The 17,451-nt window shown below is 49.7% G+C and overlaps 1 protein-coding gene across 1 annotated transcript in view; it reads left to right on the forward strand.

The window, feature by feature from the left end:
* BEST4 (bestrophin 4) overlaps positions 1-17,451 on the forward strand; it is a 203,935-nt gene that overhangs the window by 4,922 nt on the left and 181,562 nt on the right. The window contains exon 2 of the mRNA XM_063939452.1: positions 1,186-1,514. Within this exon, the coding sequence (XP_063795522.1) occupies positions 1,186-1,514 (329 nt within the window). The remainder of the gene's footprint in view (positions 1-1,185; positions 1,515-17,451) is intronic.

Here is a 17,451-nt window from a genome sequence, read left to right on the forward strand (position 1 = left end):
GTCTGGCAGAGAAACATACCTCATAAATCTCCTCTCTGTCACAGGCCGGCTCCAGTTCCCCCTCGTTCAGAGTCCACGCTGCTGCACTGTGTCCCTCCCCCTGTTCCCAGGCATGGGGGAGGGCTGTGTGCACTGCTCAGGGCTGCCGGAGACTGCTGTGAACGTTCCCCTGTCAGAGGAGCCTGCAGTGCTGCAGCATGAGTGACAGAGACTCATTCACTGTCACTGACTGCAGCCAGCATGCCCTCATCAGTCCCTGCCAGCCGCTACCAGACTCTCCGTCCTCTCCTCCCTCGATGTGTGATGCGTGTGACAGCATCGCGCACAGTGCCCGCTGCCCTCATATAACTTTGGCTGTGGAAACAGCCTCCTTAGCGCCCCCTCGTTCCAGCGCCCGGGGCGCGTGACCCCATAGCCCCCCCCTAGTTACGGCCCTGCCGCCAGAGACCCAGGAGGGACACACAGGAGAGACGCACACTGTGCCCTCCGTGTCCTTCCCAAAACATTAGGTGGCCGCAGCCACTGTGGTCGCTTGGAGGTGCAGGGCGGCGCCCCCCGCAGCCCTGAGCCTCCAAGTGACCGCAGTGGCTGCAGCCCCCTAGTTACGCAAGTGCCCCCACCCCTCTGCAGTCTTACAGTAACCTCCCCTATACTGCCTAAGCCTAACCCTAGCCAGTCCCGGCATACTTACGTTCGGGATGCCAACAGTCGGGATTCCGGCAACGGCATTGTGTTCGATGTCGGTGTTCTGACCAGTGTCGGGATTCCGGCGTTGGTACTCCGACTGTCGGCATCCCGAATGCCGGCACACTGACCTTATCCCTTACACACAACATATGTGGAACACATTCTTAAATGAAGTTACAGAACAGTAGCATTTGGAGTAGTTTCCACGTTGGCAGGAGCCCGCCTACCTTCAGCTTAGCATAAAATTGCAGATTTTGTAAACCACTTTGAAGGTGGCAGTAATCGGGCATCAGCCATTACTTTAAGTTACTGCTACCTGTATCATCCACAGCAGTTGTAGTAGTCATAGAAGTACAATTAGGGAGGGGGGAGGGGGGCATGTTATGTGGAAGGTACCCTGAAATTGTTCTTTATGAAAACGGACAACTTAAGCTTTGTGGCCAGGAACTGCTTGTTATTGTATTAGGCTGACGGGTGTAATAATATTCCTGATTACAGGTGTGTCCTGAAAGGAGATCAGAGGCTGCTGTTTGAGAAAGTGGCCAAATACTGCAACACATACACCGAGCTGATCCCCATTTCTTTTGTTCTGGGATTCTACGTCACACTCATTGTCAACCGTTGGTGGGCCCAGTACACCAGCATCCCCCTGCCTGACCAGCTGATGTGCGTGGTGTCCAGCAACGTCCATGGTGGAGATGAAAGAGGACGTTTGCTCCGACGCACCCTGATCCGATACGCTAATCTGTCATCCGTGTTCATCCTGAGGTCTGTCAGCACCCGGGTGCTCAAGAGATTCCCAACTATGGAACATATAGTGGAAGCAGGTGGGGACATGCACAACATTTGTAAATGGGCACCTGCATAGAGAGCAGCAGGTCACATGCACATAAATAAATGCAGATAGTCACATGCATGCAGAGTTTAATAAATCTCTGCGGCTGCACCACCATCATCCATCGGCTTGTAAAAGCATTCGTTACCGCTAATGGTGTAAAAGCAGCACATTTCCACCAGTCCCATACCTGGTGAAATCCAACTGAAATCAAGGATCTATGGGTACAGGGTACACTCAACTTAGTATTATTCATAGTCTGCCTACCCATCTGCTGCATACCCTCAGGACCCTTAGCCTTAGGAATGGCCATCGGCCAGTGACCATCGATTATTTGAAATCATTGATGGTTTATGGCCAATGGTGAATAGTTTTACCATTGATGATGGAACCAGATGGTTTTCCGCCATCGATGGTAGAGAGCTACCACATTTTTTTCTCTCCAAGTGTTGGGACACTGAGATTAGCTCCACCCCCAACACCCATGAAGCTCCACCCCCAGGCTTTGATTGTCCAGCAGCTCATTCAACGCTAATGCAGGGGTGAACATTGGTGGGTAAAACCATCAATGGTTTCTTTATGGATAGTTTAATACCATCAAGGTTATCCATTAATGGTACCATCGATGGTGATAATCGATGGATAACCCACCAATGGCCATCCCTACTTAGCCTACATGTGAATGCCCTGCTGACACCAAGTTACACCCCTTCATCTGCCAGTGGAGATGGGACTGAGTTGCGTACAACAAATGGTCATAATAGTGTACCATTGAGAATGCGCAGTGCTAGAAATCTGGTTGCAAAGCAGAGATGTGTACAATTGTGCATTAGCAGAAATGAGAGATTGGGAGAGGACAGAGGGAAGGAAACTACTAGAACTTCTTTACAAAGCCACACTCTCAATCATTGTCCAGTTGCCTCTTTGGCCAGCAATCTCCACCCTCAGGGTTCATCTCTGATCCCACCAGGAGCATACATCAAATCTGGTGTAGTCCACTCCTCAAGATCACAAATTTCACTAGTCCCAGTCTCCTCGCAGTATCACTCTCTCCCCCTGACCATATTGCCTTCCAAATCACACTCTCCTCCTTAACCAGCTCCCTCAATGATTACTCTCCACTTGCTGTAACTTCCTCTTAGAACCACACGTTCATCCAATCTCACAACCATACTATGTACATACTGAAATACACTCCTCAAGACTTCAACCTCCATCTGCTCTTGTATCCTCTTGAGAAGTCTTATCTTGCTCCTGTCTCCTTTAAAACACAGGGGGTAATTCAGACCGGATCGTAGCAGAAAATTTGTTAGCAGTTGGGTAAAACCATGTGCACTGCAGGGGGGGCAGATATAACACGTGCAGAGAGAGTTATGAGCTCTACACATTAGGCGATAACACTGAACGATATGAGCGTTCTCTCGTTCATTGATGAACGAGAGCTCGTTCATATCGTTCAGTGTGTAGGCTTCAACGATGAACGATGCGCAGCCCCGCGCTTGTTCATCGTTGGTGCCGGGTCGCTTATGCATGCAGGCCAATATGGACAATCTCGTCCATATTAGCATGCAGTGCTATGGAGCCGGGTGATGGGGGGAGTTAAGAAACTTCACTCCCCCCCCCCCCCCCGTCACCTTCCCCTCGCCGCCGGATTGGCCGTCGGCCGTTTCTGCCGTCGGGCAGCTCGGCAGCGGATCGCCGAGTGTGTAGGAGGCATAAGATTTGGGTGGGGTGTGTTCAAACTGAAATCTAAATTGCAGTGTAAAAATAAAGCAGGCAGTATTTACCCTGCACAGAAACAAAATAACCCACCCAAATCTAACTCTCTCTGCACATGTTATATCTGCCCCACCTGCAGTGTACATGGTTTTTCCCAACTGCTAACAAATTTGCTGCTAACGATCAGGTCTGAATTACTCCCACACTCTCCTGCTGTATCCCTCGTAGTCATGCTCTCTTCTGTGGTCCTCACTCTCTACCTGCTCCAGTCCCCACCTCGTCCTATAACCTGTGAACCACAATTATTGTTTTACAACTACTGTAACTGACAGTAATCACACTGTAGAGTTATACCCCTTTTCCACTTGCTTGCACAGGTCGCAGCCGGGAGCCTGACACGGCTGCGACCCGTGCTAGAGCACACTTCTACACTGAGCTCACCAACCCGGCATATAGCCGAGTTGGTGACGCTACTGCTGACGAGGCAGGGGCGGCGCTGGGAGATCACATGATCTCCCAGCGCCCCTCTTCCATACACTGTGAACGGGAGCCATGTCGCATCGACACAGATTCCGTTTACACAACACAGTTTACTGGGTTGAACACGTGTTCAACCTGGCAAGCTACCCGGGTAGAATTCCCGGATCACTTGATCCGGGAATTAGCAGGGGGGGGTAGTTTCCACTAGAAAAAAATACGGGTAAATGCGCGCCCCCGCGCATTTACCCGTGTTTTTAGAGCTAGTGGAAAAGGGGTATTATTGAAAGGTCAGAGGAGATGATTAGCCACATCAAAAACTTCAATATAAAAATGACATTAGATTAAAATAGTTTTAAACTTTATGTAATGTTGGAGCATTTTATATAAAATAAATAAAGAGAGGGAGCGGGCAGCAAATAAAACTAGCAAACTGGTGCAGATTTGTAAAGTAAAAAAAAAATCTATATAAAAAAAAAGTAAACAATTTTTTTTTTATTTTTTTTTACAAGTTATACCAAGTAAATCTAACAACAGAGCAAGAAGCTGCGTAAGAGTGTCCCACCCCTACATCAGAGGGACAACAGTGTAACACCAGCCTCGGCCCGTCTCTTTAATAAACAGTGACTGGCAGAATTATCTGTATAAATATCCCTGTGGTGCACCTTCTCAAACCATGAGACCCGCACTAGGACCCTGATACTTGTTCTATCTTTTTCAGTTTTCTATTTCCTCAATAATTCCTCTCATTAATTCCAACTGACACCTGACAACCAAAGTGTTCTCCCGCTCCCATTCCCCTTTTACAGTCTCCTCTTGGTGCCATTCTCCTTCTGCTCCAAAGCTGCCCCCCACTTTTCCAGTTCATCAGATGCTACTCTCTCGTCTCTCCTGCTCCAGACAGAGGAGAGCTGCTCCCCACCTCTTTAAAATCCACTCTAGATGCTGCTGTGCTCCTGCTTCAAAGATGCCCCCACCCCCCTTGCAGGTGCCCTCTTGGTGCCACCCTCTATGGTGCCACTCTCCACTTATCGCAGCTTCCCCAGTGATAGTGCACTTTACTGTAAGTCAGTATAATAGAGGAGCCCGTGGGAAAGTGACTGACCTCTCCTGCAATGTGAAATGTCTGTGTCATTTATTCCATGCTGTATATTTTCTTTGTCATCGCAGTTATATATCTTGATTTACTGCCAGGAATTGAATTATCCACCCTGTACTAAGAAATAGAAGTTGCAGCAATTGCTGCTATCAGGTCAGTCCCTGCTGCAGGAATCCCAGCATCATGTGTAGACTACATAAGAGTGCCCATCCCATTCACACAGACTGCCCTATTATACCCTCCAGACAGTAGGGCACTATGAGATAGGTGGGGGGGCTACTGAGAGTGCCCATCCCATTCACACAGACTGCCCTATTATACCCTCCAGACAGTAGTGCACTATGAGATAGGTAGGGGGTTACTAAGAGTGCCCATCCCATTCACACAGACTGCCCTGTTGTACCCTCCAGACAGTAGTGCACTATGAGATAGGTGGGGGGGCTACTAAGAGTGCCCATCCCATTCACACAGACTGCCCTATTATACCCTCCAGACAGTAGGGCACTATGAGATAGGTGGGGGGGCTACTGAGAGTGCCCATCCCATTCACACAGACTGCCCTATTATACCCTCCAGACAGTAGTGCACTATGAGATAGGTAGGGGGTTACTAAGAGTGCCCATCCCATTCACACAGACTGCCCTGTTATACCCTCCAGACAGTAGTGCACTATGAGATAGGTGGGGGGGCTACTAAGAGTGCCCATCCCATTCACACAGACTGCCCTATTACACCCTCCAGACAGTAGTGCACTATGAGATAGGTGGGGGGGCTACTAAAAGTGCCCATCCCATTCACACAGACTTTCCTATTATACCCTCCAGACAGTAGTGCACTATGAGATAGGTAGGGGGTTACTAAGAGTACCCATCCCATTCACACAGACTGCCCTATTATACCCTCCAGACAGTAGTGCACTATGAGATAGGTGGGGGGGGCTACTAAAAGTGCCCATCCCATTCACACAGACTTTCCTATTATACCCTCCAGACAGTAGTGCACTATGAGATAGGTAGGGGGTTACTAAGAGTACCCATCCCATTCACACAGACTGCCCTATTATACCCTCCAGACAGTAGTGCACTATGAGATAGGTGGGGGGGCTACTAAGAGTGCCCATCCCATTCACACAGACTGCCCTATTATACCCTCCAGACAGTAGTGCACTATGAGATAGGTGGGGGGGGGGGCTACTAAGAGTGCCCATCCCATTCACACAGACTGCCCTATTATACCCTCCAGACAGTAGTGCACTATGAGATAGGTGGGGGGGCTACTAAGAGTGCCCATCCCATTCACACAGACTGCCCTATTATACCCTCCAGACAGTAGTGCACTATGAGATAGGTATGAGATAGGTAGGGGGGCTACTAAGAGTGCCCATCCCATTCACACAGACTGCCCTATTATACCCTCCAGACACTAGTGCACTATGAGATAGGTGGGGGGGCTACTAAGAGTGCCCATCCCATTCACACAGACTGCCCTATTATACCCTCCAGACAGTAGTGCACTATGAGATAGGTGGTGGGGCTACTAAGAGTGCCCATCCCATTCACACAGACTGCCCTATTATACCCCCCAGACAGTAGTGCACTGAGATAGGTAGGGGGTTACTAAGAGTGCCCATCCCATTCACACAGACTGCCCTATTATACCCTCCAGACAGTAGTGCACTATGAGATAGGTAGGGGGTTACTAAGAGTGCCCATCCCATTCACACAGACTGCCCTATTATACCCTCCAGACAGTAGTGCACTATGAGATAGGTAGGGGGGCTACATAAAGTACCCATCCCATTCACACAGACTGCCCTATTATACCCTCCAGACACTAGTGCACTATGAGATAGGTGGGGGGGCTACTAAGAGTGCCCATCCCATTCACACAGACTGCCCTATTATACCTTCCAGACAGTAGTGCACTATGAGATAGGTGGTGGGGCTACTAAGAGTGCCCATCCCATTCACACAGACTGCCCTATTATACCCTCCAGACAGTAGTGCACTATGAGATAGGTGGTGGGGCTACTAAGAGTGCCCATCCCATTCACACAGACTGCCCTATTATACCCCCCAGACAGTAGTACACTGAGATAGGTAGGGGGTTACTAAGAGTGCCCATCCCATTCACACAGACTGCCCTATTATACCCTCCAGACAGTAGTGCACTATGAGATAGGTAGGGGGGCTACATAAAGTGCCCATCTCATTCACAGAGACTGCCCTATTATACCCTCCAGACTGTAGTGCACTATGAGATAGGTGGGGGGGCTACTAAGAGTGCCCATCCCATTCACACAGACTGCCCTATTATACCCCCCAGACAGTAGTACACTGAGATAGGTAGGGGGTTACTAAGAGTGCCCATCCCATTCACACAGACTGCCCTATTATACCCTCCAGACAGTAGTGCACTATGAGATAGGTGGGGGGGCTACTAAGAGTGCCCATCCCATTCACACAGACTGCCCTATTATACCCTCCAGACAGTAGTGCACTATGAGATAGGTGGGGGGGGGGGCTACTAAGAGTGCCCATCCCATTCACACAGACTGCCCTATTATACCCTCCAGACAGTAGTGCACTATGAGATAGGTGGGGGGGCTACTAAGAGTGCCCATCCCATTCACACAGACTGCCCTATTATACCCTCCAGACAGTAGTGCACTATGAGATAGGTAGGGGGGCTACTAAGAGTGCCCATCCCATTCACACAGACTGCCCTATTATACCCTCCAGACACTAGTGCACTATGAGATAGGTGGGGGGGCTACTAAGAGTGCCCATCCCATTCACACAGACTGCCCTATTATACCCTCCAGACAGTAGTGCACTATGAGATAGGTGGTGGGGCTACTAAGAGTGCCCATCCCATTCACACAGACTGCCCTATTATACCCCCCAGACAGTAGTGCACTGAGATAGGTAGGGGGTTACTAAGAGTGCCCATCCCATTCACACAGACTGCCCTATTATACCCTCCAGACAGTAGTGCACTATGAGATAGGTAGGGGGTTACTAAGAGTGCCCATCCCATTCACACAGACTGCCCTATTATACCCTCCAGACAGTAGTGCACTATGAGATAGGTAGGGGGGCTACATAAAGTACCCATCCCATTCACACAGACTGCCCTATTATACCCTCCAGACACTAGTGCACTATGAGATAGGTGGGGGGGCTACTAAGAGTGCCCATCCCATTCACACAGACTGCCCTATTATACCTTCCAGACAGTAGTGCACTATGAGATAGGTGGTGGGGCTACTAAGAGTGCCCATCCCATTCACACAGACTGCCCTATTATACCCTCCAGACAGTAGTGCACTATGAGATAGGTGGTGGGGCTACTAAGAGTGCCCATCCCATTCACACAGACTGCCCTATTATACCCCCCAGACAGTAGTACACTGAGATAGGTAGGGGGTTACTAAGAGTGCCCATCCCATTCACACAGACTGCCCTATTATACCCTCCAGACAGTAGTGCACTATGAGATAGGTAGGGGGGCTACATAAAGTGCCCATCTCATTCACAGAGACTGCCCTATTATACCCTCCAGACTGTAGTGCACTATGAGATAGGTGGGGGGGCTACTAAGAGTGCCCATCCCATTCACACAGACTGCCCTATTATACCCCCCAGACAGTAGTACACTGAGATAGGTAGGGGGTTACTAAGAGTGCCCATCCCATTCACACAGACTGCCCTATTATACCCTCCAGACAGTAGTGCACTATGAGATAGGTAGGGGGTTACTTAGAGTGCCCATCCCATTCACACAGACTGCCCTATTATACCCTCCAGACAGTAGTGCACTATGAGATAGGTGGTGGGGCTACTAAGAGTGCCCATCCCATTCACACAGACTGCCCTATTATACCCCCCAGACAGTAGTACACTGAGATAGGTAGGGGGTTACTAAGAGTGCCCATCCCATTCACACAGACTGCCCTATTATACCCTCCAGACAGTAGTGCACTATGAGATAGGTAGGGGGGCTACATAAAGTGCCCATCTCATTCACAGAGACTGCCCTATTATACCCTCCAGACTGTAGTGCACTATGAGATAGGTGGGGGGGCTACTAAGAGTGCCCATCCCATTCACACAGACAGCCCTATTATACCCCCCAGACAGTAGTACACTGAGATAGGTAGGGGGTTACTAAGAGTGCCCATCCCATTCACACAGACTGCCCTATTATACCCTCCAGACAGTAGTGCACTATGAGATAGGTAGGGGGGGGGCTACTAAGAGTGCCCATCCCATTCACACAGACTGCCCTATTATACCCTCCAGACAGTAGTGCACTATGAGATCGGTAGGGGGTTACTAAGAGTGCCCATCCCATTCACACAGACTGCCCTATTATACCCTCCAGACAGTAGTGCACTATGAAATAGGTGGGGGGGGGGGCTACTAAGAGTGCCCATCCCATTCACACAGACTGCCCTATTATACCCTCCAGACAGTAGTGCACTATGAGATAGGTGGGGGGGCTACTAAGAGTGCCCATCCCATTCACACAGACTGCCCTATTATACCCTCCAGACAGTAGTGCACTATGAGATAGGTGGGGGGGGGCTACTAAGAGTGCCCATCCCATTCACACAGACTGCCCTATTATACCCTCCAGACAGTAGTGCACTATGAGATAGGTGGGGGGGCTACTAAGAGTGCCCATCCCATTCACACAGACTGCCCTATTATACCCTCCAGACAGTAGTGCACTATGAGATAGGTGGGGGGGGGGCTACTAAGAGTGCCCATCCCATTCACACAGACTGCCCTATTATACCCTCCAGACACTAGTGCACTATGAGATAGGTGGGGGGGCTACTAAGAGTGCCCATCCCATTCACACAGACTGCCCTATTATACCCTCCAGACAGTAGTGCACTATGAGATAGGTGGTGGGGCTACTAAGAGTGCCCATCCCATTCACACAGACTGCCCTATTATACCCCCCAGACAGTAGTACACTGAGATAGGTAGGGGGTTACTAAGAGTGCCCATCCCATTCACACAGACTGCCCTATTATACCCTCCAGACAGTAGTGCACTATGAGATAGGTAGGGGGGCTACATAAAGTGCCCATCTCATTCACAGAGACTGCCCTATTATACCCTCCAGACTGTAGTGCACTATGAGATAGGTGGGGGGGCTACTAAGAGTGCCCATCCCATTCACACAGACAGCCCTATTATACCCCCCAGACAGTAGTACACTGAGATAGGTAGGGGGTTACTAAGAGTGCCCATCCCATTCACACAGACTGCCCTATTATACCCTCCAGACAGTAGTGCACTATGAGATAGGTAGGGGGGGGGCTACTAAGAGTGCCCATCCCATTCACACAGACTGCCCTATTATACCCTCCAGACAGTAGTGCACTATGAGATAGGTAGGGGGGCTACATAAAGTGCCCATCTCATTCACACAGACTGCCCTATTACACACTCCAGACAGTAGTGCAATATGAGATAGGTAGGGGGGCTACTAAGAGTGCCCATCCCATTCACACAGAGTCCCCTATTATACCCTCCAGACAGTAGTGCACTATGAGATAGGTAGGGGGTTACTAAGAGTGCCCATCCCATTCACACAGACTGCCCTATTATACCCTCCAGACAGTAGTGCACTATGAGATAGGTGGGGGGGCTACTAAGAGTGCCCATCCCATTCACACAGACTGCCCTATTATACCCTCCAGACAGTAGTGCACTATGAGATAGGTGGGGGGGGGGCTACTAAGAGTGCCCATCCCATTCACACAGACTGCCCTATTATACCCTCCAGACAGTAGTGCACTATGAGATAGGTGGGGGGGCTACTAAGAGCAGCGCCGTAACTACGTGTGTGCCAAGGGGGCTTGGCACACAGCGCAGTTGCCCTGAGGGCGCAACGGCCAGCGGCATGTAATGAGTCAAATTGACTCATTACATGCCGCCTCTGTGTGCGCCGTGCGCGGCTGGAGGGAGAGGAGACCAGCGCCGGGTTCAAGGAGGAGGAGGGAGGGGGAGCAGGGAGCCGCAGCAGCGCTATTTGATTAGTAGTAAGCGCCGTTGCAGCATCCCCCTCTCCTTCTGTATTGGCTGCCCGGCGCTGCTATGGATGCTGGGATGCGGTTCCTTCATCCCAGCATCCATAGCAGCGCCGGGCAGCCAATACAGAAGGAGAGGGGGATGCTGCAGCGGCGCTTACTACCAATCAAATAGCGCTGCTGCGGCTCCCTCTTCCCCCTCCCTCCTCCTCCTTCTCATCTCACTGCCTGCACCGAGAGGGAGATGCCAGCACGAGGAGCCTGTCAGCGGGGAGAAGGTAAGTATATCCCTCTCTCTCTTTCTTTCTCTCTCTCTCTCTCTCACTCAGGGGGACACCGTCTGCCGCAATGTGTAAAAAGGGGTCCTGGCTGCCGCAATGTATAAAAAGGGGGTCTGGCTGCCGCAATGTGTAAAAAGGGGGGGGGTCCTGGCTACGCAATGTGTAAAATGGGGTCCTGGCTGCCGCAATGTGTAAAAAGGGGGCCTGGCTGCCGCAATGTGCAAAGAGGGGGCCTGGCTGCCGCAATGTGTAAAAAGGGATCCTGGCTGCCGCAATGTGTAAAAAGGGGTCCTGGCTGCCGCAATGTGTAAAAAGGGGGACTGGCTGCCGTAATGTGTAAAAAGGGGGACTGGCTGCCGTAATGTGTAAAAAGGGGTCCTGGCTGCCGCAATGTATAAAAAGGGGGTCTGGCTGCCGCAATGTGTAAAAAGGGGTCCTGGCTGCCGCAATGTGTAAAAAGGGGTCCTGGCTGCCGCAATGTGTAAAAAGGGGTCCTGGTTGCCGCAATGTGTAAAAAGGGGGCCTGGCTGCCGCAATGTGTAAAATGGGGTCCTGGCTGCCGCAATGTGTAAAAAGGGGGCCTGGCTGCCGCAATGTGTAAAGAGGGGGCCTGGCTGCCGCAATGTGTAAAAAGGGGTCCTGGCTGCCGCAATGTGTAAAAAGGGGGACTGGCTGCCGTAATGTGTAAAAAGGGGGACGCTGTCTGCTGTAATGTATAAAAGGGGCTCTACCTGGTGTAGTGGCGCTACTGTGCAGCGTAATTTGAATAATGTAGACTACTGTGCACCGTAGTATGAATTGCTATTATTTTGTGGCCACGCCCCTTCCCTGTGAAGCCACGCCCCTATAAATTTTTTGCGCGTCTGCGGCGCGCACTGCCCCTATCTTACATGGGGGCGGGGGCGCCACTGTCGTTTCTTGCACACAGCGCTAAAATGCCTAGTTACGGCACTGACTAAGAGTGCCCATCCCATTCACACAGACTGCCCTATTATACCCTCCAGACACTAGTGCACTATGAGATAGGTGGGGGGGCTACTAAGAGTGCCCATCCCATTCACACAGACTGCCCTATTATACCCCCCAGACAGTAGTGCACTGAGATAGGTAGGGGGTTACTAAGAGTGCCCATCCCATTCACACAGACTGCCCAATTATACCCTCCAGACAGTAGTGCACTATGAGATAGGTGGGGGGTTACTAAGAGTGCCCATTCCATTCACACAGACTGCCCTAGGCTATTATACCCCCCAGACAGTAGTGCACTGAGATAGGTAGGGGGTTACTAAGAGTGCCCATCCCATTCACACAGACTGCCCTATTATACCCTCCAGACAGTAGTGCACTCTGAGATAGGTGGGGGGTTACTAAGAGTGCCCATCCCATTCACACAGACTGCCCAATTATACCCTCCAGACAGTAGTGCACTATGAGATAGGTGGGGGGTTACTAAGAGTGCCCATCCCATTCACACAGACTGCCCTATTATACCCCCCAGACAGTAGTGCACTATGAGATAGGTAGGGGGTTACTAAGAGTGCCCATCCCATTCACACAGACTGCCCTATTATACCCTCCAGACAGTAGTGCACTATGAGATAGGTGGGGGGTTACTAAGAGTGCCCATTCCATTCACACAGACTGCCCTATTATACCCCCCAGACAGTAGTGCACTGAGATAGGTAGGGGGTTACTAAGAGTGCCCATCCCATTCACACAGACTGCCCTATTATACCCCCCAGACAGTAGTGCACTATGAGATAGGTAGGGGGCTACTAGGAGTGCCCATCTCCTTCACACAGACTGCCCTATTATACCCTCCAGACAGTAGTGCACTCTGAGATAGGTGGGGGGTTACTAAGAGTGCCCATCCCATTCACACAGACTGCCCTATTATACCCCCCAGACAGTAGTGCACTGAGATAGGTAGGGGGCTACTAAGAGTGCCCATCCCATTCACACAGACTGCCCTGTTATACCCTCCAGACAGTAGTGCACTATGAGATAGGTGGGGGGGGGCTACTAAGAGTGCCCATCCCATTCACACAGACTGCCCTGTTATACCCTCCAGACAGTAGTGCACTATGAGATAGGTGGGGGGGCTACTAAGAGTGCCCATCCCATTCACACAGACTGCCCTATTATACCCTCCAGACAGTAGTGCACTATGAGATAGGTAGGGGGCTACTAAGAGTGCCCATCCCATTCACACAGACTGCCCAATTATACCCTCCAGACAGTAGTGCACTATGAGATAGGTAGGGGGGCTACTAAGAGTGCCCATCCCATTCACACAGACTGCTCTATTATACCCTCCAGACAGTAGTGCACTATGAGATAGGTAGGGGGGTTACTAAGAGTGCCCATCCCATTCACACAGACTGCCCAATTATACCCTCCAGACAGTAGTGCACTATGAGATAGGTAGGGGGGCTACTAAGAGTGCCCATCCCATTCACACAGACTGCCCTATTATACCCTCCAGACAGTAGTGCACTATGAGATAGGTGGGGGGGCTACTAAGAGTGCCCATCCCATTCACACAGACTGCCCTATTACACCCTCCAGACAGTAGTGCACTATGAGATAGGTGGGGGGGCTACTAAGAGTGTCCATCCCATTCACACAGACTGCTCTATTATACCCTCCAGACAGTAGTGCACAATGAGATAGGTGGGGGGGCTACTAAGAGTGCCCATCCCATTCACACAGACTGCTCTATTATACCCAGAATGCGACTATTATACCCTCCAGATGGGTGGTCTTCAGTTTGCCGGCTTTCGGGATACCGCTGATAATAGTGTACTATGAAATGGGCAGTTTGGATGGTGTAATGGTTAGCATCACTCCCTTACAGCACTGAGGTCCTGGGTCCTGGGTTCGGGATACCGCTGATAATAGTGTACTATGTACTATGAAATGGGCAGTTTGGATGGTGTAATGGTTAGCATCACTCCCTTACAGCACTGAGGTCCTGGGTTCATGGCCCTATCTGTGAGGAGGCTACATAAGCTTGCCATATTATACCCCCCTCCCAGACAGTAGTGCACTATGAGGGGATTTCCCTTTATTCCATATTCTATATATCTGATCTATCGAAAACAATTCCAAGAAAACAACCTGTATATTTACATTTATAGATATTTCCTAAACGCTCCATCCTGAAAGAAATCCTCAATTGTACACATCCCCTGCCCTTTCCTCTAACATGTGCTGTGCAGTACCATTATATCACATACTGCAGTGTGAGGGTGTCGACATGTTGCCTGACAACATTCCAACAGTGCAGACATTGTTGTGTCAACATTCTGACTGTATCATGTATATACATAGCAGTGCCAATATATGATATATGTGCAGTGCAGCTATATAATATGCTGTGTAGTGCTTATGCCACTATATGATATACCATTCAGTGCCAATTGATATGCTGTTCTGTGCCACTATATGATATACTGTGCATTGTCACTATAGGATATACTGTGTAGTGCCACTATATATGATATACTGTGTATTGTCACTATTGGATATACTGTGTAGTGCCACTATATGATATGATATACTGCGCATTGTCATAGGATATACTGTGTAGTGCCACTATATGATATGATATACTGCGCATTGTCACCATAGGATATACTGTGTAGTGCCGCTATATGATATGATATAATGTGCATTGTCACTATAGGATATAGGGGGTCATTCCGACCTGATCGCACGCTATGTTTTTTCGCTGCACTGCGATCAGGTCCGAACTGCGCATGTGTATGCACCGCAGGCGCGTCGTACGGGTGCAAAGCGGATTGTTGCTGAGCGATGGATTTTACAAAGAATCCATTCGCACAGCCGATCGCAAGGAGATTGACAGGAAGAAGGTGTTTGTGGGTGTCAACTAAACGTTTTCTGGGAGTGGTTGGAAAAACGCAGGTGTGTCCAAGCGTTTGCAGGGCGGGTGTCTGACGTCAATTCCGGGCAAGAACAGGCTGAAGTGATCGCAGCGGCTGAGTAAGTTCTGAGCTACTCAGAAACTGCACAAAACTTTTTTGTACCGCTCGGCTGCACATGCGATCGCACACTTACAAAGCGAAAATACACTCCCCTATGGGCAGCGACTATCTGTTCGCAGCGCTGCAAAAATTAGCTAGCGAGCGATCAACTCGGAATGACCCCCATAGTGTGTAGTGCTACTATATGATATGATAAACTGCGCATTGTCACTATTGAATGTACTGTGTAGTGCCACTATATGATATACTATGTGACATATTGTGCAATACTACAATATGATATATGGTATAGTACAAATATATTATTTATTACCAGTTATTTATATAGCTCACACATATTCCTCAGCGCTTTTACAGAGAATAAATATATGACATATTTCCCTTGTGGCGCCATATAAATAAAGGATAATAATAATAATAATAATAATAATATAATAATAATAATATTGTGTAGTACCACTATCTGATATAGTTTACCATGCAGTGTCACTATATGATATAATGTGCAGTGTCATTATATGATATAATGTGCAGTAACACTATATGATATAATGTGCAGTGTCGCTATATGATACTAGGTGATTCATCGCGCCCTACGGGCGCTCTTCACACCATCGTTAGGGGCTACGCCCCGTTAACCTCTGCACGCCTTTGAACATACGCAGGGCGGTAGATAACAGAATCAGAAACGCAGGGCAGTATAGAGGGCATACAGAAATGGGTTCCGGTTGAGATAAGATAGAGAGGCGTAGGGGGAGAGAAAGGGAATGTACAGAAACGCTGTGCGATTGGTAAAGGATAGGGAGAGGCAGGGTGGTAGGGAGAGGATAAAGAGAGGGAAGGTGTTAGACAGAAAATACCGTTGCAAGGGGCTACGATCCATTATCCCCTGCACGGGCTTCAGCTGTGCTATAATTGTTATTATATGGAGTATTACCTGTTTTTTTTTTATGGCAGTGGGTAAATATTGTAAGGGGGGAGGGCGTGCGATTGTCAAGGGGGCGTAGGCCTTTGTGAGGGCGTGCAGAGTGGCCGCAGGGCACAATGAATAACATAGTGTAGAGTGTAGTATATATTGCTAGGGTCTGCATTATGAAGTACCAGATGAGTAACAGCAATGCACTGTAGATAAGATACGAAGGTGCTGTGGCCACAGGTAGCAGAGCCGCTTATACACACAATGGCCACAGGTAGCAGAGCCGCTTATACACACAGTGGCCACAGGTAGCAGAGCCGCTTATAAACACAATACCCACAGGGGGCAGAGGCGCTTATACACACAGTGCCCACAGATAGCAGAGCTGCTTATACACACAATACCCACAGGTAGCAGAACCGCTTATACACACAATACCCACAGGTAGCAGAACCGCTTATACACACAATACCCACGGGGGGCAGAGGCGCTTATACACACAGTGCCCACAGGTAGCAGAGCCGCTTATACACACAATACCCACAGGGGGCAGAGGCGCTTATACACACAGTGCCCACAGGTAGCAGAGGGGCTTATACACACAGTGCCCAGAGGTAGCAGAGGCGCTTATACACACAATACCCTCAGGTAGCAGAGCCGCTTATACACACAATGGCCACAGGTAGCAGAGCCGCTTATACACACAATACCCACAGGTAGCAGAGGCGCTTATACACACAGTGGCCACAGGTAGCAGAGCCGCTTATACACACAATGCCCACAGGTAGCAGAACCGCTTATACACACAATACCTACAGGTAGCAGAACCGCTTATACACACAATACCCACAGGTAGCAGAGCCGCTTGTACACACATTACCCACAGGTAGCAGAACCGCTTATACACACAATACCCACAGGGGCAGAGGCGCTTATACACACAGTGCCCACAGGTAGCAGAGGGGCTTATACACACAATGGGCACAGGTAGCAGAGCCACATGTACACACATTACCCACAGGTAGCAGAACCGCTTATACACACAATACCCACAGGGGGCAGAGACGCTTATACACACAGTGCCCACAGCTAGCTGAGCCGCTTATACACACAATACCCCCAGGTAGCAGAGGCGCTTATACACAGTGCCCACAGGTAGCAGAGGTGCTTATACACACAATGGGCACAGGTAGCAGAGCCACGTGTACACACAATACCCACAGGTAGCAGAGCGGCATATACACACAATACCCACAGGTAGCAAAGCCGCTTATACACACAGTGACCACAGGTAGCAGAGCCGCTTATACACACAGTGTGCACAGGTAGCAGCGCCACTTATACACAATGGGCACAGGTAGCAGTGTTGCTTATACACATA

The sequence above is a fragment of the Pseudophryne corroboree genome, chromosome 9 (assembly GCF_028390025.1).
Source record: "Pseudophryne corroboree isolate aPseCor3 chromosome 9, aPseCor3.hap2, whole genome shotgun sequence".
NCBI lineage: Eukaryota > Metazoa > Chordata > Amphibia > Anura > Myobatrachidae > Pseudophryne > Pseudophryne corroboree.